The 21442-nt window shown below is 48.1% G+C and overlaps 1 protein-coding gene across 5 annotated transcripts in view; it reads left to right on the top strand.

The window, feature by feature from the left end:
* Positions 1 to 21442, top strand: part of LOC119973155 (interleukin-1 receptor-associated kinase-like 2) — a 116000-nt gene that overhangs the window by 90225 nt on the left and 4333 nt on the right. For all 5 annotated transcript variants that reach the window (XM_038810773.1, XM_038810774.1, XM_038810775.1 and 2 more), the window contains 2 exons: positions 8542 to 9391; positions 10562 to 10690. In XM_038810773.1, coding sequence (XP_038666701.1) covers positions 8542 to 9391; positions 10562 to 10690 — 979 coding nt within the window. The remainder of the gene's footprint in view (positions 1 to 8541; positions 9392 to 10561; positions 10691 to 21442) is intronic.

A 21442-nucleotide genomic window follows, 5' to 3' on the forward strand; every position in this document is an offset into this window, starting at 1 on the left:
CTCAACTCAAACTTTACTTTCTCGAGCGTTCGGAACTCCAGCAGGACCCCCGCCACGCCGAGGCACAGGGTGGAGAGGCCGACCTCCACCCCAACAGAATCCGCCTTCGGGCGATTAGCGAGGTGAAGGCCAAGACATCTCTCTCCACATCCGCTTCCAACCCTGGCCGATCCAACATCCTGAATATGGCTTCTAGGGTACCGGTTCGAGTCTCATGTGCACCACCTTTGAGATTACCCTGAAGACCTCCCTCCAGTACCCCTCCAGTTTTGGACAGGACCAAAATATATGAATGTGATTGGTGGGCCCCTCCCCATATCGTTCACAAACATCCTCCACCCTCTCAAAAAGTCGGCTCATCCTCGCCTTGTGAGGTGCACTCTATACACCACCTTCAACTGTATCAGCCCCAACCTTCACCCTCCGGGGCACCTGACACCACGACCCCTCCTCAATATCCTCCCACAACTCTTCCTCCCACTTCGCCTTAATCCTCTCCAGCGATTCCTTATCTTCCCCAGAATCACCCCATAAATCGCCGACACCACCCCTTCTCCATTCCCCCTGTTGTCAATATCTCTTCCAACAATGTGGGAGCCGGCGCCATCGGAAAGCTCTGTACCTCCTTCCTGGAAAAAGTTCGGACCTGTGTATACCTAAACATCTCCCCCTGCCCCAACCCATATTTCTCCCCCAGTTCCTCCAACTTCGTAAACCGGCCTCCCAGAAACAAATCATTTAATACTCTAACTCCCCTCTCCACCCATCTCCGAAAATTCCCATCCTACCTTCCACCCTCAAATCTATGATTCCCTCAAATCGGCATTTCCCTTGACCCCACCCACAACCTGAAGTGTTGGCACAACTGCCTGCAGATCTTCAGCATCTCCCCTACTACTGGATTCCCCTGCAGACTTTCCTCCAATCTAAACTGGGATCCACCCCCCCCCCCCCCCCCCGCTAACCCAGCCCCTCACCTTCTCAGAATTCTCCGCACAGTAATAATACAATAAATTGTGGAGACCCAACCCCCATGACTGCCGTCCTCTCTGCAACAGCACCTTAAGTTGGGATAAATGGGTGTTTCTCTGGTTGGCAATCAGTAGCTAGTGGTGTCCCTCAGGGATCCGTGTTGGGCCCACAATTGTTCACAATTTACATTGATGATTTGGAGTTGGGGACCAAGGGCAATGTGTCCAAGTTTGCAGATGACACTAAGATGAGTGGTAAAGCGAAAAGTGCAGAGGATACTGGAAGTCTGCAGAGGGATTTGGATAGGTTAAGTGAATGGGCTCGGGTCTGGCAGATGGAATACAATGTTGACAAATGTGAGGTTATCCATTTTGGTAGGAATAACAGCAAACGGGATTATTATTTAAACGATAAAATATTAAAGCATGCCGCTGTTCAGAGAGACTTGGGTGTGCTAGTGCATGAGTCACAGAAGGTTGGTTTACAAGTGCAGGTGATTAAGAAGGCAAATGGAATTTTGTCCTTCATTGCTAGAGGGATGGAGTTTAAGACTAGGGAGGTTATGTTGCAATTGTATAAGGTGTTAGTGCGGCCACACCTGGAGTATTGTGTTCAGTTTTGGTCTCCTTACTTGAGAAAGGACGTACTGGCACTGGAGGGTGTGCAGAGGAGATTCACTAGGTTAATCCCAGAGCTGAAGGGGTTGGATTATGAGGAGAGGTTGAGTAGACTGGGACTGTACTCGTTGGAATTTAGAAGGATGAGGGGGGATCTTATAGAAACATTTAAAATTATGAAGGGAATAGATAGGATAGATGCGGGCAGGTTGTTTCCACTGGCGGGTGACAGCAGAACTAGGGGGCATAGCCTCAAAATAAGGGGAAGTAGATTTAGGACTGAGTTTAGGAGGAACCTCTTCACCCAAAGGGTTGTGAATCTATGGAATTCCTTGCCCAGTGAAGCAGTTGAGGCTCCTTCATTACATGTTTTTAAGGTAAAGATAGATAGTTTTTTGAAGAATAAAGGGATTAAGGGTTATGGTGTTCGGGCCGGAAAGTGGAGCTGAGTCCACAAAAGATCAGCCATGATCTAATTGAATGGCGGAGCAGGCTCGAGGGGCCAGATGGCCTACTCCTGCTCCTAGTTCTTATGTTCTTATGTTCTAATCCTCGCCACTTTACCCCACCCCGAATAAACGAGGTAACCATCTTTTCTACTTCCTTAAAAAACGCCTTTGATGAAAAATGAACGAAAATCGCAGCAATACATTCATCTTAATTGCCTCAACCCAACCCGAGGTGCAAACATATAATGAGACGAGGGAAAGGGTTTTGTTAAAGGAAGGCAGTTGCCTGCAAATGCCCGGAGGTTACACAACCTGATTATAATGCCCTCGGGCAATGGTGCTTAAGGCATCGAGGTATTGGAGAGGGATTGAGCAGCGGAGGGCGGGGCCGAGCATAGGGTTTTGCCAGACATGGATGATCTGTTATATATTTCGGACCTGTTAGGCTGCATTGAAGGGATTATGGGGATTATGGGAGAATTTGCCGGTTTTCAGGATATAAATTGAATATGGGAAAGAGTGAGGTGTTCCCGATCAATGCTGGAGGGCAGGAAAGGAGGTGTCGGGGGAGTTGCCGTTTAGGGTGGGGACAAGCTTTAGCTACCTCAGTATCTAGGTGGCATGGAGCTGGGTCTAGCTGCATAGGTTGAACTTGACATGATTGGTGAAGGGGATGAAGACAGATTTTTTTTAATAAACATTTTACGGTTTTACAACAACAAAATAAACAATGTACATGATTTTATAAACATAGTGCAAAAGCCGTCTTCCTCCGGTTAATTTTCCACAAAGAAATCGATGAACGGCTGCCACCTCCGGGTGAACCCTAACAGTGACCCTCTCAAGGCGAACTTGATTTTCTCCAAACAGAGAAAGCTAGCCATGTCCGATAGCCAGGTCTCCATTGTCAGGGGCGTTGGGTTCCTCCGAGCTAATAGAATCCGTCTCCAGGCTACCAGGGAAGCAAAGGCTGGAATGTCTGCCTCTTTCTCCTCCTGCATTCTCGGGTCCTTCGTCACTCCGAGAATCGCCACCTCTGGACTCGGTGCCACCCTTGTTTTTAACACCTTGGACATGATCTCCGCCAACCCCTACCAGAATCCCCTAAGCTTCAGGCACGCCCAGAATACATGGGCATGGTTCACTGGCCCTCCTGCACACCTTGTGCACTTACCTTCTACCCCAAATAACTTGCTCATCCGGGCCACTGTCATGTGGGTCCAGTGAACAACCTTGAATTGTATCAGGCTGAGCCTGGCACATGTTGTGGACGCGTTGACTCTACTCAACGCGTCCTCCCAGAGACCATCCTCTGTCTCTCCTCCCAACTCCTCTTCCCACTTGCACTTTAGCTCCTCAATCTGCGTCTCCTCTGACCCCATGAGTTCCTTGTAAATGTCAGAAACCCTCCTTTCCCCAACCCACACTCTAGAAACTACCCTATCCTGTACCCACTTGCTGGTAGGAGCGGGAAGTTGGAGACCTGCCTGCGTAGGAAGTCCCGCACCTGCAGGTACCGGAATTCATTTCCCCTCACCAATCCAAATTTCTCCTCCAGCTCCCTCATGCTAGAAAAACTCCCCTCGATAAACTTATCCCTCAACCTCTCAATCCCTGCTCTCTGCCATCTCCGAAACCCTCCATCCATCCTTCCCGGGGCGAACCAGTGATTATTACAGATTGGAGACCACACCGATGCTGCCTCTGCTCCCACATGCCTCCTCCATTGCCCCCAGACCCTCAGGGCCACCACCACCACGGGGCTGGTGGAGTACCATGCTGGCGGGAATGGCAGAGGCGGCGTTACCAATGCCCCCAAACTGGTGCCCTTGCATGAAGCCACCTCAACGCTCTCCCATACCAACCCTCCCCCCACCACCCACTTCCTGATCATGGTTATATTCATCACCAAATAATAATTACTAAAGTTCGGCAGCGCCAGCCCCCCCCCCCCCCCCCCCCACCACCCCCCACCTCCGCTCCCGCATCCCCTTTTTTACCCAGTCAATAAAGCCCCGCACAAATCCAAACTGTCCCAGTACCTCCGACAGATATTTCCATTCCACCCGATCAAAAGCCTTCTCTGCGTCCATTGCGACCATTACCTCCACACCCCTACCTTCTGGGGCATCATGATCACGTTTAACAATCTTCTTACATTGGCCACCAACTGCCTACCCTTAACGAACCCCGTCTGGTCCTCCCCAATCACGTCCGGAACACAGTCCTCAATCCTAGAGGACAGGATTTTGGCCATCAGTTTGGGTCCATATTCAATAGGAATATCGGCCTGTAGGACCCACATAGCTCCAGGTCCTTGTCCCGCTTCAGGATCAATGAGATCGTGGCTGTGATATCATCGGGGGAAGCACCCCACGCTCCCTTGCCTCATTGAATGTCCTCATTAACAACGGCCCCAATATCCCAGAGAACGTTTTATAAAACTCCACTGAGAGTCCGGCCCCGGGGCTTTACCCGATTGCATGGCCTTCAGACCCTCTGCTATCTCTTCCAACCCGATCGGGGCCTCAGCCCTTCGACCAATCCCCCCGTCCACCTTCGGGAAATTCAGCCTCCCTGGAAAGTGGCTCATCCCCTCGGGCTCAGCTGGGGGTTCCGACCCATGCAGCCTACTGTAAAACTCCTTGAACGCCTTATTCACCCCTGCTGAATCTCCAACCAGGGTCCCATCTCTGTCCCTTACTTTCCCAATCTCCCTGGTTGCCTCCCTCTTTCTCAGTTGCTGTGCAAGCATTCTGCTGGCCTTCTCCCCATGCTCATAGATCTCTCCCCTTGCCTTCCTCAGCTGCTCTACGGCCCTCCCTGGAGTTAACAAACCAAACTCCGCCTGTAGCCTCCGTCGTTCCCATCCCGTCCTGTCTCTGGGGTCTCCACATACCTTCTGTTGACCTGCAATATCTCCTTTATCAGTCGGTCCTGTTCTGTCTGCCTTCTCTATGGGCTGGTATCGAGATCAGCTCCCTTCTAACCACCGCCTTCAATGCCTCCCAGACCACCGCCGCCGAAACTTCACCCGTGTTGTTGACTTTCAGGTAGTTCTGAATACATTTCCTCAGCCGCCCGCACACCTCTTCGTCAGCTAAAAGTCCCACGTCCAGCCTCCACCGCGGGCGCTGGCTACTCTCCCTGCTAACCTGTAGGTCAACCCAGTGCGGAGCATGATCTGAGATTGTGGTGGCTGAACACCCCGTGTCCACTACCCCCGTCAGTAGAGCCCTGTTCAAAATAAAAACATCAATCCGGGAGTTTATACACTTTACGCAGTGTGAGTAGAAGGAGAACTCCTTCACTCTCGGCTGCCCAAATCTGCTCATAACATCTGCTCACCCCCCACTGCGCTTCCGTTAGCTAGCCCGCCCAGGTTGGTGACCCCCGCCCATGGCGCCAGACATTCTCCCACCAATTGTTCCCTCCCCACCCTACCCCCCCCCCCGCTCAGATGTACATATTCAAAAGAAAAGCAGCCCCAACACAATTGCCCTAAAAAAAAGATAAACAAAGAAAAGATCAAATAGAAGATCCAGCATCTAACAAACACAACTCCATCCCCCATCAGTGCAAATGTAAACCTTAACTCACTCAGCTCTGCAATAGGCCCCAAATCAATACAGAAGGCATTACAAATAACGTCCCAAAAAAGGAAAACAAGAAACTTTTTTTAACGTGAGAATTGCAGCAAAGTTCAAAGTCCTCAGTCCGCCACCAGTCCTTTCCTTCTAGAGACGTCCATCGCTTCCTCGGACAACTCAAAATAAAAATGTTGCTCCTCATACATGACCCAGAGACGGGCCGGATACAGCAGTCCAAACTTCACCTTTCTCTTAAAAAGGGTCGACTTTATCTGATTGAACCCCGCTCTTCTCCTGGCCACCTCTGCACTCAGATACTGATAGATCCGCAGGATACTGTTCTCCCATTTACAACTCCATGTCTGCCTGGCCCACCACTCCTTGTCCAAGTACCTGTGGAATCTCACCACCATTACCCTTGGGTACTCCCCCACTCGCAGCTTCCTCGCGAGCGGTCAGCCCTGTCCACCTCCAAGGGTCGGGAGAACGTCCCATCCCTCAGCAACTTCTCGAACATGCCCGCTATGTATGCCCCAGTGTCCGCTCCCTCGGACCCCTCCGGGAGACTGACGATTCTCAAGTTCTGCCGGCGGGACCTATTCTCTAGGTCCTCCACCTTCTCTAGGAGCCTTTCTGCTGGTCTCTCAGCATCCCCACCTCCAAAGCCATCGCAGCTTGATGTTCCTCCTGCTCAGCCAGCGCCTTCTCTACTTTCTGGATCGCCCGATCTTGGGCATCCAATCTAAGTTCCAGCCGCGCAATCAATTCTTTAATCGGGTCCAAGCATTCCTGCTTCTGATTGGTGACGCCCTCCTGAATAATCTGCATCAGCTGCTCCATTGACCACTGGGTCGACAAGCCAGGACTCCGGCCGTCCGCCATGCTTTCTCCCGCTGCAGCTTCAGCCCAAGCCTACTCTATTCATCTATTTCTTCCTTTGCGAGCACTTCTTGCCTCTCCATGCACCGATGTAGGAATCCACAATTGCCTCTATCATCAATTTACCAAATCAGGCCCGATAAAAAATCGGGGGAAAAGATCACGGTCTGACCCGAGCGGGAGCCACCAAATGTGCAACCTACTCCTTCATAGTCGCCAGTGGAAGTCCAAAGACAGATTTTAATAGGTGGGATATTTTGCCTTTGACTGGCAGTGCGGGTGCAGACAGTAAAAATGATGGCATGTCGGTGCGGACGTCTATTTGTGATAACCATAGGTTTGTGGCGGGGAGATTGGATACGAGGATACGTGGTAGCAGGCGGGGAATGAGTACTTCGGGGACCTGTTTATAGGGGCAAATTCACGGGGCTGGAGGAGTTGAAGTAATTGTATGAGCTTCCTAAGAAGAATGGGTTTAGGTACCTGCAGGTTTGGGATATTGTGAGGAGAGGGCTGCCGTCTTTCCTGGGGTTGCCGCCTCTGGTGTTGCAAGATAAGCTTCTGTTAGAGGACGAAATAGAGGAGGGGAAGGTGTTGAATATTTACAAGGAACTGATGGAGTGGGAAGGAGCCCTGATGGAGGATGTTAGGTGCAAATGGGAGGAGGAGTTGGGAGAGGAGGTAGGGGCCGGGACATGGGCTGAGGCTTTGCGAATGAGTCCTCGTCATGTGTGAGGTTAAGCCTCATCCAGTTTAAAGTGGTGCATAGGGCCAACATGGCGAGGATAAGCAGGTTTTTTAAGGGGGTGGAGGATTGGTGTCGGCACTCCGCGGTTGGGGGGGGGGGGGGGGGCTGCGAATCACATCCACATGTTTGGGCGTGTCCAAGATTGAAGGGGTTCTGGCAGAGGTTCTCAGATGCTATGTCCGAGGTTCAGGGGGTGAGGGTGCCCCCAAGTCCGGAGGTGACGATCATTGGTGTTGGAAGACCTGGAAGTGCCGGGGGGGGGGGGGGGGGGGGGGGGGGGGGGGGGGGATGTAATGTATTGACGTATTGGCCTTTGCCTCCCTGATATTCCAGAGATAGATTTTGTTATGGTGAAGGAACACTGAGCCACCAAAGGCAGGGTTGTAGGTGAGCGACGTGGCAGAATTCCTGCAGTGGGAGAAGATCAAGTTCGCACTTGATCGGTAGAAGGGGGTCGATAGAAGGGTTCACTCAGAAGTGGAAACCGTTTATCGAATTCTTCAAGGAGGATTGAGGGCTCAGTGGGGTGGGGGTTAAGGGGGTTAAAACGGGGAAGGCAGGACATGGTTGGAGGTCCGTGTTCGGGGGAGCTGGAGGGTTGAGGTTGTTTGTTGGGTTGATGTGATGTTCTTCTGATGCTCTTTGGTTGTTCTTTGATATTTTGTACATTTATATTTTTGTTGAAAAGCCTTGAATAAAAATATTTTTAAAAATAAAATGCCACCGACAAAGAGCTGCACTTACTTCCAGGTTTCCTGTGCACTACCAGAACGCCCACGCCTCCCCAGTACGTCGTCAACTTCAAATCTAGTCCAGGCAAAATGATTGAAGCAAAATGTTGTTTCTTAAATTTTAAAATGATGCCCAATTGAACTGTTTCATGGAAAATATTCAAGTTTGGCAACATGTACATGTGTTTGAGTTTCAAAGCATGTACACAACCCTGATGGGAAGAAATCTGTATTGTCACAAATGTTATCAGTTGCAAGAATGACTTTGATTCAACCTCTTTTGTAATAAAATGTTCGTTTTTGTGTTTAACTCCACTGAGTTCTAGCAGGGCAAGGGTAATCTCTGATTGGATTCATGGCTGGAGGAAACAGAAACATTCACACAGCCAAGGCATTTTGCCAAGTTTACATTAGAGACACGGTAGATTAACCATTATTTTGCCAGTGATTGATGCAACAGAAAATGTATTTCATTCCTCTGTACTGACAGCCTTCACATTCATGAGTATAATGCTTCACTGTGGTAATTTGACACGTATTCTGCGTTTTTTACAGGTGTATTCAATGCTGGAGAGTCTTGAGCATCAGGTAAAAAGTCAAGATGTGCAAGAAAATATGCACAACTGTCCTGAGGAGGTAGAAGACATTTCATGCAAATTAAATCAATTGGCTTTATGCCCACAGGAAAATACAGAGGTCCATTATTCTTTGCTAGCTCCCAAATACTGCATAAAGTCTTCACAATCCCAGGACTCGAGCAATTTCAGAGGCTTGCCAGAAAGCTCCCTACAACTGCTAGATGCAAAGTTGCCGAATATACCATGTGAATCAGATGAGTCAGAGTATTTTTGTCATGACCCTGTGCCTGCATCTCATGGGCAATCATCGTGTGAAATGTGCAATATTAAATCCAAGTGTGTTTGTAGTGACTCCAGCTCATGGTCCCAGGGAACTGAAGGCAGTTCAATGTGTACCAATACAGACAATCGTAAAGCCTGCCAGGAAACTGTGGAGAAGAGTAGTAACTTTGTTCAAGAATTGTCTTCAGCAAGAAGCCATGTCTCAGATAAGCTTTGTACCCCATTTGACTACTCTGATGCTGCACCAAATGGTGCTTGGGAATTCCATCCAGACTCAAAAGATGAAACAGTTAATCCTAACAACTATAAAGAAGCCAGTGACACTGACCCTGCCAGAAAGCTTTGCTGTTATAACCCTGGTGATTCTCTTTTGCAAGACAGACTGAATATCAATTCAGAATCTGAAAACTCGAAATTCCCCTCATGGTGCGCTTCTTGCCAAAGTTTGCATGAAAATGAGCCATATGGTGGAGCAACATGTGCGCTTAAGCATCCAACATCGTCTGCGGGATGTCAACTGGGAGTGCCTGAAAGTACAAGTCCAGGTAGTGTCCAACATTATAAAGCCAAACATTTTTGCATACATATTTAAAAAGTATTTTCACACTATTTTCCTCCTGAAGGCCTTGCATTGGGACACAGTTCCATGAATCGCAGTGGCCTTCCTGTATATCATCTAAGTAAGCCAAAGTAATAAGTATTAATGTGATGTTTAACCGTGGTGGGGGTTAGGGATCAACACAACTCTGCTTCAGCTCATTTTAATCCAACATTCATGTCTGCCTCTTTTACCAAAGATCACCAGATAGCCATCTGGTTAAAGCCAGTAAAGATATATGTCATGATAACATTGCACACAAATGATGCCATGTCTTAGGTGATATCATTTACATCAGCATGTACTGTTTAAACATTACATATTACACCACATTAGCCAAAATGTTTTCCTGCCAACAGTAAGAACCAGGCATGGCTGCAGACTATCAGCTGAGTCCAGCAGAAGGAAGCTGTCACACTCCAGAAAACAAAAGGAAAATATTGGAGATGGAAATGATGTGCTATACTGGGTGGTGGAGTACAATGGCATGTGCACCTCTGTGACTTCTGGGGACTAACTACCCATCAGCCAGCTGAAAATCAGATTGCCTCTATCGGCTCGCTGTAAAGATTCTAGGTGAACTGAGTTTTGCAGCATATCAACCCAGAGGGCATTAGATGCAGTGATTCTTATGGATGCTTTTATTCACTACCATTCATGGGTCCTTCTTGGAACCTGTGTAGCAGATATTTTGTACTCGATCTAATCTAAGCCATATTAGCTCAGAAACTACTTAATAGGCTGCATAAAGTAAGCACTGCATGAGCTAAGACTGCTCGACAAGCAGAGTAGAAATAGCATTTGCACTGTACCGAACTAATTATGCCTGGTTTGGAAGTTTTTGATGTTGATAAAGTGTCCAAACTAAAAAATGTATTTAATTCCGTTAGACTATCAAGTCAGTCAGATAACACTTTTTTTTAAACCACTAAGTGAATAATCACCTTAACTTGTTGCTTTCATCATAATATTCAATACTTGAAGACAAGGCATATGAATACATAACCGTTTATAATTCAGGCTCGGGAGCAGGAGTGGTGCATTGTCTCTGATATTAATCACCCCACGCAGTTCTGTTGCAGCACTTAATTTTCTCTGTATATTTGGTTTGCAACAGAAATGTTGACTGCCTCAAGTATCAAGATAAACCCTCACAAAAAGAAATTACTGGCTAAGATTCTTTTGTATGAAGAAGACAGAATTGATAGTGCCGAGCTCCTCTCAGCCCCCTCTTTACCTGATGAAGGTATGTACGCTAATGGCCTCATTGATATTGTAATAACTCCAGAGCTTAGTTTTGTGTTTTTGTTATTTTTCTTCTACTTGCCTTTGACCTGTATTTCAAGAGGTAAGCTCTACATCTCTATTCTTGAGGGAGTATTTTTATTGCCTGATTATCAGGTAGCGTTCATAATGTGTCTGGGAAATTGGAAGTCAGGGTTGTTTCTCATTTTCAAGAGGAGAAAATTAACACTTTATGATTTTATTTTGGACTTTAACCATCAAACAGGCTTACTAACAATAAATTAATGATATAAGTAATAAAAGTAAAAGCTAAGTTGAGTTAGTTCTCATTGCAATAGAAAATAAGTACAGTGAAATGTGTACAAATGATGTCCCCAAAGAATGGGCTTAGTGGCAGTTCAAAAGACTTCCAATTAGATATATATGGCTTATAGTTGGTACCTAATTACTCATACATCAATACTTCTGTAGGAAGGTTCTTGAAGATATAATTGTCAATCTTGATGTGGCCTTTACATATGACTCACATACTCCAGCAAGGGAAATACAGCAATCTTTGCATGAGGCCTCCAATTAATTAACACAGCAATGACGTTACTGTGAAAAGCCCCGAGTCGTCACATTCCGGCACCTGTTCAGGTAAACAGTGGGAGAATTCAGAATGCCCAATTCACTTAGCAAACACATCTTTCGGGACTTGTGGGAGGATCCGGAGCACTCAGAGGAAACCCGTGCAGACTCCGCACAGTGACCCAAGCCGGGAATCAAATCTGGGACCCTGGCGCTGTGAAACAACAGTGCTAACCACTGTGCTATCCCCCAGAACTAGGATGTTTGTGAAATGGATCTCAAAACTGTCCATTTCGGCTCAGTTGCTCTAACCATTCACACTAAGAACTGAAATTCTGCAAAAATTGTGTGAAAGTCTGCTTACGCTATTTCTCCAGATTTACTGATCTCCCACTGAAGGCACAGTGAAGGATCAGGAGAATAGCTGCAGAAATCACAGTTCTGGCCAAACTCCTGCTTAAACTTATTGTGTCCCTGATGTGGAGATGCCAGCGTTGGACTGGGATGGGCACGGTAAGAAGTGATGTTGTAAGACCTCTGACTGTGTCCCAGCATGAGTCATTACTTTCCAGAGAAGATACGGAAGGAGAGAAATTGGAAGGAAGTATGACACCATGGACAGAATTCTATGTTGTTTGTATGTGGCGAGAGGCCAGAAAATTCTCTCAAGAACATTCGCATTGGGCTCTTGCCTGCCCACACTGACCTCTCCCCAATTTTACAGTGGGACAGCAAGGCCACTCGTTCTCCTCCCCCTCACTTCCCACCTGTTGGTTTTGTTCTAAAAGAGGCCCTACATTGGCCAATTAATGACTACTTCTGGGCCATTTCTCAGGCATACATTCCAGGGCAAGGGAATAGCATGAAATGTGTCTCTTCTCTGGCCGCAGCTGGGAAGTGGGCGAATGGGGGTCTCCATCATCAGCCTCATTTCAACATTGGGCACCTCCTATGGGTTCTAGCCTCTGATGTGTTTCTTCGCCTAACCCCCCCCCCCCCCCCGCCTCTTCACTGACACATTTCCACCTCCCCCGCCCTTTTACAATCCCAGAGCAGATCACACCAGTGGCAAGGGTCAGAAACCCCAATATTTTATTGTCATTTTCTAAAGACTGTGACGGCAGGATACCATGCTCCAGGAGTGATTACAAAAAGAAATAGGGATATGGTATATTAAACAATCTTTATTACTAACACAGTATTAAAATCTTTAACATCACACCAGAAAATAACTGGTAAAAATTACCCCTTAAAAATACCATTCAATACAGTGAACACAATACCCTTAATTGCTATCTTTATTCCCACTTAACAAGGGGAAAAAACATCTCGGCTCTCAATCCACTATAACAACCAATGGCACATATGCTTTACAGAGATGTTATGAAAAAGAGAGATCTCTTGATGCTGCTTTAAAGACAAGATCTGATTCCTGTCAGAACCATGCAGAAACTCTGGCTGTATGTCTTCAGAAGCGGTTTCTAATCTTTTTTTCAACCAACCCTCCTCCCCCACCCCTATGTTCTCAGACCCGTCTGCACTGCTTTAAAGACAGTTAATCTCTTTTCACTGAACTGTAGAGAGCAATCTGCCTGACCTGTGGTCACAGCTTCATCCAGAACTGCACTGACCTGCTTTTGCTAAAAATGCCTGATACTTAACTCCACCGAGTAACGACATCACCGTACTAAGATTAAATCTAATTAACTCCACAGGGAGTCTGCTTAATCAAACAAAGCTCCATTAGCCAACGCTTTTTCTTTAAAAGTGTTTTTATTCTGTTTTCATATTTTGTATTTCACAACTCATATGTTATATGTTACACTTTACATAACCGTGCCAACCAGAGGAAAGGAAAACAACAATGAGCAAGAAATAAAAGTAGGTACAAAGGCAGGTAGACAGTACAGATATTTGCATACAATTGCTTTCCCTCCCGCTGTGGCTGTGACACCACCCCTTTGAAAGACAACGTACCTTTGTTGCAGTTCCCAGTTTGGCCCGGGTGTGTATTTACAGATGTCTATCAACAGTTTCAGTCCCTTGTCCCTCTCGATCTCCTTATGTGTCCTTCCACCGCCCCCCCCCCCCCCCCCCCCCACCCCTCCACCCCTTCCATCTTTATCACTTGACACACTTGTGTCTTCGCCCACCCCCTCCTCCCCCTTACTCTATTGATTGCTGGCTACTAACAGGTCCTGGAACAGGTTGGTGAACGGCTTCCACATCCAGTGGAAGCTCTCTTCCAACCCTCGGATGGCAAATTTTATTTTTTCCAGTTTGAGAAATTCCTCCAGGTCGGACAGCCAGTCTGCAGCCTTGATTGGTGCTGCCGATCGCCAGTCAAGCAGGATTCTCCAGCAGACGATCAGGGAGGCTAATTCTAGGGCGTCAGCCCCCCTCCCCATGAAGAGATCTGGTTGGTCTGAGATCCCAAAGACCGCCACATTTGGGCATGGCTCCACCCTCATTCCCACAGCCTGAGACATTGCTTCAAAAAAGGTTGTCTAGTAGCCGACAAGCCTGGGCAGGTCCAGAACATGGTCCGCCAGGCCTCCCTTGCACCATTCACACTTGTCTTCCACCTCTGGAAAGAACCTATTCATTCGGGTTCTGGTTCGGTGTGCTCTGTGCACCACCTTTAGCTGCGTTAGTCTGAGCCCTGCGCCTGTGGAGGTGGAGTTCGCCCTGTGCAGTGCTTCGATCCAGAGTCCTCCCCTATTTCTATGCCTAGTCCCCCTTCCCATTTTTCTCTTGGCTCGTCCAAGGGAGAGCGCATCTCTTCCAACCGTCGTCCATAAAGGTCCCCACAGTTTCCCTTCCCTCGGCCGTCCACATATAGCAGTTCTTCAGCTAATGAATGTCTTGGTATCTGGAGTCAAGCGGCCGTTTCCATAAGGAGGAAGCTTTTGAACTATATGTCTTAGCTCATCTCCTTTTGGTAATTGGAATCTGTCCGTTAGTTCCCCAAGGGTCGCTACTCTGTCGTCCGTGTACATATACCTAACCAATGTCCCCTCGTCCTATTTCCACCATCAGTGTGGAAGTTGCGGATGGAGGCCATGGTGGATATTTCGGTTTAGCCGAAGTGTTGCCTCATCTGGGACCATGTCTGGAGCGTGGCTACTTTCACTGGGCTTCTCAAGTGCTTGGTCGGGGGGAATGGGAATGCGGTTGTGACTAGAGATCGGAGGAAGGTCCCGATTACATAGAATTTATAGTGCAGGAAGCCATTCGGCCCATTGAGTCTGCACCAGCCCTTGGAAAGAACATCCTACCTAAGTCCACAGCTCCACCCTATCCCCGTAACACTGTAAACCCACCTAATCTTTTTGGACACGAAGGGCAATTTAGCCACCTAACCTGCACATCTTTGGACTGTGGGAGGAAACCCACGCAGACACCGGGAGAAGGTGCAGACTCCGCACAGACAGTGACCCAAGCCGGGAATCGAACCTGGGACATTGGAACTATGAAACAACTGTGCTACCATTCCACCCTATTGCTACCGTGCTGCCCTATGCTCCAGTGCTGTCCTAGGTAGGCCCCCCTTGTTGTTCACTCTGATTTACACCCTCCACTGTGCTCACACTCATTTACACCCTCCACTGCTGCTCATTATAGTTTACACCCTCCATTGCTGCTCTCTCTCATTTACACCCTCCATTGCTGTTCACTCTCATTTACACACTGCACTGCTGCTCACTCTCATTTACACCCTCCACTGCTGCTCACTGTCTGTAGTAATCCACGGGAGGCAGGCGTCCACTATCACCTAAAACATTGAACCCATGAAAGGGCCGGCGTGGTCAATATGCAGGCGGGTCCATGGTCTGCCTGGCCATTCCCACGGGTGCAATGGCGCCGCTGGTGGCACTCTTTGCCCCTGTTGGCACTCCTGGCACCGATGTACCAAGGCTGCCATGTCTGTGTCCAAACCTGGCCACCAAACGTAGCTTCGCGCTAGCATCTTCATTTTAGACACCCCTGGGTGTCCGCGATGTAACTCGGTTAAGATTGCCTGACGGCCCTGAGCTGGGACTATTACCCGGACTCCCCATAATAGGATACCGTCTTCTACGGTTATTTGGTCCCTTCTGCTCCAGTATGGGTACATCTGGGGCTCCACTGGTCTTTCCAGTTCCCCTGTTAGCAGTAAATGCTTCATCTTGGCTAAAACTGGGTGTTTTTGCGTCCACAACCGAATATGTTGTGCGTCTACTGGTAGGGTGTCCAAAACATTTAGAGTCATTGCTGTCTCCTCTACTTTTGGTATTTGCAGCGGAGTGTCCAGGAGGGGAAGTCTGCATAAAGCATCTGCATTTGCTACTCGCGTTCCCGGTCTGTGCTCCAGAACGTATCTATACGCTGCCAGTAGTAACGGCCAGCATTGGATTCTAGCTGATGCAATCAGGGGTATTGACTTGTCTTCTTTTAATAACCCTAATAACGGCTTATGGTCCGTCACTATGGTGAATTTCCACCCGTACAGATACTGGTGAAATTTTTTTACTGTGAATATCACCGCCAGTCCTTCCTTCTCGATTTGGGCATACTTCCTCTCAGCCATCGCCAAGGTCCTCGAAGCATAGGCTATTGGCCGTTCTTCCCCATTCCTTCCTCTATGGGCTAAGACAGCTCCTACCCCGTAGGGGGATGCATCACAAGTGACCACCAACTCCTTCCTTGGGTCATAATGCTCTAGGACATTTTCGGATGACAGCTGTTCCTTAATGTCCCTAAATGCTCGGTTTTGGCAGGCGGACCATTTCCATTCTTGCCCCTTTTTTAGTAGCTGGTGGAGGGGTTCTCGGATGGACGCCCTATTTTCAATAAATTTTCCATAATAGATTACCAACCGTAGAAATGATCGTAACTCCTGGACCGTGGTGGGAGCTGGGGCTTCTTTTATTGCCCTTACTCTGTCTTCTAATGGGTGTAAGCCTGACTCGTCTACTTTATATCCCAGGTACGTCACTTGTGGGGCCAGAAAAACACATTTTTCCCTTTTTAGCCGTACGTCTGCCTTTGCGAAACGCCTGAGCACTTCCTCCAGGTTCCTTAACTGTTCCCTGTTTGTCCTACCCGTGATTAAGACATCGTCCAAATAAATCGGCACCTGCGGTAGTCCCTGCAGAATATTTTCCATCGTACGCTGGAATATAGCGCAGGCTGATGAGGTAGCCTAGTATAACGAAAAAGGCCCTTCAGGGTGTTGATCGTAGCGAACGTCTGGGAGTCCTTGTCCAGGTTTAACTGCAGGTAGGCGTGGCTCATGTCCAGTTTCGTGAACAAAACCCCACCTGCCAATTTGGCATATAGGTCGTCTATTTCCGGGATTGGGTATTTGTCCAGCAGTGCGTATTTGTTTACCGTTTGTTTGAAATCTCCACAGAGACGTATCGAGCCGTCTGGCTTCAAAATTGGTACCACCGGCGCTGCCCATTCCGAGAACTGTACTGGTCTGATAATGCCGTCGCGCCGTAACCTTCCTATTTCATCATCTACTTTCTTCCTTAATGCAAAAGGTACCGGCCTGGCCTTACAAAATTTCGGAAGGGCTTCTGGGTCCACGTGCAAAGTTGCTTTGGCGCCTATGATTTCCCCCAAACCTTCCTGGAAGACCTCCGGGTATTTTTGGAGTACTCCACTCAACTGCCCGCTTCCACTCTGGAAAATGTTCATCCAATCTAATTTTAGGTCTTTCAGCCAGTTTCGTCCAATTAAGCTCGGTTCGGAGCCCTCTACTATCGTCAACGGTAATCTGAGCAATTGTTTCTCATATTCCACGGTTACATGAGTCGTGCCTAGAACTTCCAGGGGTTCCCCCATGTAGGTTTTAAGTTTCGTCGATGTTTTTGTTAGGTTTAGTGGCTGGAGTCCATCTTTGATTTTTCTAAATGCTGCCACTCCCATTACTGATACGGCCGCCCCCGTGTCTATTTCCATTATTGTCGGCCGCCCGTTCACCCGTGGGGTAATCTTAATGGGTTCTGCTTTCTTTGTTGTAATATTATATAATTGTTCCCCTTCGGAGGAGGTTGGGGCGTCTAGGTTGTGTACTTCCCTGCGTCCCCACCTGCTATTCCTCTTTTGCCACCTCCTTCTAGGGTTTCTGTCGCTGTTATCCCACTCTGTCTGGTGCCAGAAATGGTCCTTCCCTGTTAGGGGAGCCTCAGCCGGTACTTCCCTCTGTCTCCAGTTAGTCCTGGGAGACTTGGGGGCAGTTCTAGGGTTTTCCTTTTTCCCTCTATTCCTCAGACTTTTCCTGAGAGTGGCTATCTGATAGCAGGACCCGTTGTGGTAGTCCCTCTCACAGGTATCTACCGCCATTGGCATGCCCTGTAGTTCCTGCGCCCCACTTGCTGCCTTTTCTAGGGACAGTGCGAGCTGTAACGCCTGCCTGCAGTCTAGCTCCATTTCCGCCAACAAGCGTTTCTGTATTGTGAGGTTGTTTATACCACACACTAACCGGTCCCGAAGCATTTCATTTAGCGTCGGGCCGAACTCACATTTTTACGCCAGCCTTCTCAGGCGGGTCAAGAAATTCGTGACTGACTCCCTGTCTTCCCGCTTCGCTGTGTAGAATCTGTGCCTACGCAAAATGAGGGGTGGTTTTGGGTCGTAGTGCTCTTTCACCAATTCCGTTAATTCTTGGAAAGTTTTCGTGTGTGGCGCATCGGGATAATGGCAAAAGCTGAGGGTCCGCACGCCGACAGCAGGATAGGCCGTCTCCTTTCGTCCGTCAGTATATCATTTGCCCGGAAGAAGTAACACATTCTCTCCACATACTAGGACCAGTCCTCAATAGCCGGGTCGAATGCCTCTAACCTCCCAAAAAATGGCATTTTTAAAATGGCAAGGCTTACCCTCCGAGTGCGGCAGCTGGTCTCCGCAAAATTCTTAGTTTACCTCGTCGCCGCTGTAGTAATCCGCGGGAGGCAGGAGTTCCGTCACCACACCAATATTTATTTACAATAATGATATTACAGGAGCAGCTACAAACAGTGCTGCTAGCAGTCCAGTCAACTTAAGACTGGCTCACAAAGCCTACACAGGTGCTTATATGGGCCCCCTCAATGAGCTATCATTGACGGAGCTCATACTCCAATTGGCCAACCAATAAAGCCAATTGGAGTTCATTACACTGTCATTTACACCCTCCACTGCTGCTCACTGTCATTTACACCCTCCACTGTACTCACTCTCATTTACACACTCGTTGTTTACTCTCATTTACACCCTCCATTGCTGCTCACTCTCGTTTACACACTCCATTGCTGCTCACTCTCATTTACACCCTCCACTGCTGCTCACTCTCATTTACACCCTCCATTGCTGTTCACTCTCATTTACACCCTCCACTGCTGCTCACTCTCATTTACACTCTCCATTGCTGCTCACTCTCATTTACACCCTCCATTGCTGCTCACTCTCATTTACACTCTCCACTGCTGCTCACTCTCATTTACACCCTCGTTGTTCACTCTCATTTACACACTCCACTGTACTCACACTCATTTACACCCCCCATTATTGTTCACTCTCATTTTACACCCTCCATTGCTGCTCACTCTCATTTACACCCTCCAAGCTGTTCATTCTCAGTTACACCTTCCACTGCTGCTCACTCTCATTTACACCCTCGTTGTTCACTCTCATTTACACAGTCCTTGTTGTTCACTTTCATTGACACCCTCCATTGCTGCTCACTCTCATTTACACCCTCCAAGCTGTTCATTCTCAGTTACACCTTCCACTGCTGCTCACTCTCATTTACACCCTCGTTGTTCATGCTCATTTACACAGTCCTTGTTGTTCACTTTCATTTACACCCTCCATTGCTGCTCACTCTCATTTACACCCTCCACTGCTGTTCACTCTCATTTACACCCTCCATTGCTGCTCACTCTCATTTACACCCTCCATGTTGTTCACTCTCATTCCTACACTCCACTGTAATCACTGTCATTAACACCCTCCATTGCTGCTCACTCTCATTAACACCCTCGTTGTTCACTCTCATTTACACAGTCCACTGTACTCGCTATCATTTACACCCTTCATTGCTGCTCACTCTCATTTACACTCCTGATGCAGGAACTCTACCCCATCTTCACCCATTCTGCTCCCGGTTCCTTCACCCATCCCCTCACTCTTTCTGCTCGGCCAGTGGTAGAACTGTAGGTTTTTGGAGGGCCAGGCCTCCCATATTTTTTTTTCCTTTGTAGGAGCTTCTTTTGGATCCATGGGTTTAAAATGCCATGATTAGTTTACCATGTTGAAAAAGGACTTGGGGATGTAAATTGGGAGAGATCTGAACAGGAAGAGGAACCTGGGCAGGACGTTCATTTTGATTGTCTGTACCTCCCTGCCAGGGAGAGTGGGAGTGGGCCCCACCTCTGTTCGAGATGTAGAGGAGCAGATCATCCATGTAGAGTGATCTCTGTCCCCGTCCTCCCCCACCCCGAGAGTGTGCAAGATTAGATTGCTTTAACCGTGAAAACTGTGGTGATATGCATCACTGTAAATACACAAGGGGTTAATGTAAATACATGTAGACTAGCTAGACACTAGAGTGAGCACCAGAGATATGACACACAGACACTCAACCAATAGGCCAGTAAGATAGGACATGAACAATGGGCATTCAAGATACACATAGAGGTGACACTACCACAGGGGAGCATTACACCAACCCATATCTAAGGACACAGCACACATGATCTTCCTCTTTCTAGTGGAGACACTTAGTGAGTGCATAGGGTTGATTGAAACACATCACACCCACCACCTGGATCGTAGCAGACTGGTTCGTTAGTCTGAGTAGCTATAGTAGGATTAACAGGAGAGTCGAATCCAATAGGAGAATTGTTAATAGTTTAATAAATGTGTTAAAGCTATCTCCAAGTCTGAACCTTCCTTTGTCAGAGTGCACATCAAGGAATCAGCTTATGCTACGTCAAGAGCATAACAAAACATGGTACCAGTGAGTGAACTGTTTAAATCCATATAGTTACAACTCAGCAAACAGTGACAACCAGCAACAGCAGCCAGGCAAGATGATGTTCGAGATTCCGGTTCCTCAGCAGCTCAGGTACCAAGGCAATCTCAGTGAAAACTGCCGTGCGTTCAGGCAGAGATTCGAGATCTACCTGGTAGCGTGTGACCATGATGGCCTGGCGGATGCAGAGAAAATAAAGCTTCTACTTACCATCGCGGGTAAAAAAGCAGCAGAAATCGTTGACACCTTCAAATACTCAAAGGGGCAAAACAAAAGCAACTTCCAGGCAGTCCTGGACAAATTCCAAGAATTCTGCGAGAAACATACAAGAAAAAACGGTAAAAGAGGCGCCAACACTCACCACGAGGAAGGCTTGCAGAAAACGGCAGTTTTGATTGGTGGCCATCTTGGAAAAGGAGCCGCGCATGCGCAGTTACGCGAAGAGCGCACAGAACGGGAAGGTCCGTTTGCGCATGCACGAGAAGCCGCACATGCACAATTGCGAAAAAGTCCCCAAGTAAAGGAACAGTGATCTGCGCATGCACAATAGCTTCCTACGACCTGCGTCAAATACTTCATGACGTCAGAGGCCCCGGACCACGCCCACTTAAAGAGGAAATGTCCCAAAACAGGAAAAAAAGTTTTAACGGCGTAAAACCCGATTCTTTCACCTGGAACGACAGCACAACGCCTGAAATTCGACCAGTAGCTGAAAGTAACCTCCGCAGAACCCTGCAACATGCAGTAAGCACCGCCCTAGAGATGATATGGTCTTGGAAGACAACGACTCAGACAAAGATTTCACCTTGGGAGGTGGCTACACCAGTACCAAATCCGAACCGCAACTGGACATGTTGTACATTAAAGACCCCGACGACGAGTTCGTCGGATTGGGGAATCCTCAGCCCAGCATATATGACATCCCGATTCGTGAGTGCAGGATTATGCTGCGGCCTGACGCCAAGAGACAGAGAGCGGCCTCTGCCACACGGAGAATGGTCCACGCACTGCGAAAAGTCCCTGACTCCACACAGAGTGTAGTCCACGCACCACAAAGGGTCCCAGCCTCCACACAGAAAGCGATGAAAGCCTCCACAGCGAGCTCATGGACAGACTCCACGATAGAAGCAACGCAAGACTCCAGAGCGCAGTCCTTGCATGAACAAGAAGTGATGACAG

The sequence above is a fragment of the Scyliorhinus canicula genome, chromosome 11 (assembly GCF_902713615.1).
Source record: "Scyliorhinus canicula chromosome 11, sScyCan1.1, whole genome shotgun sequence".
Classification (NCBI taxonomy): Eukaryota; Metazoa; Chordata; class Chondrichthyes; order Carcharhiniformes; family Scyliorhinidae; genus Scyliorhinus; species Scyliorhinus canicula.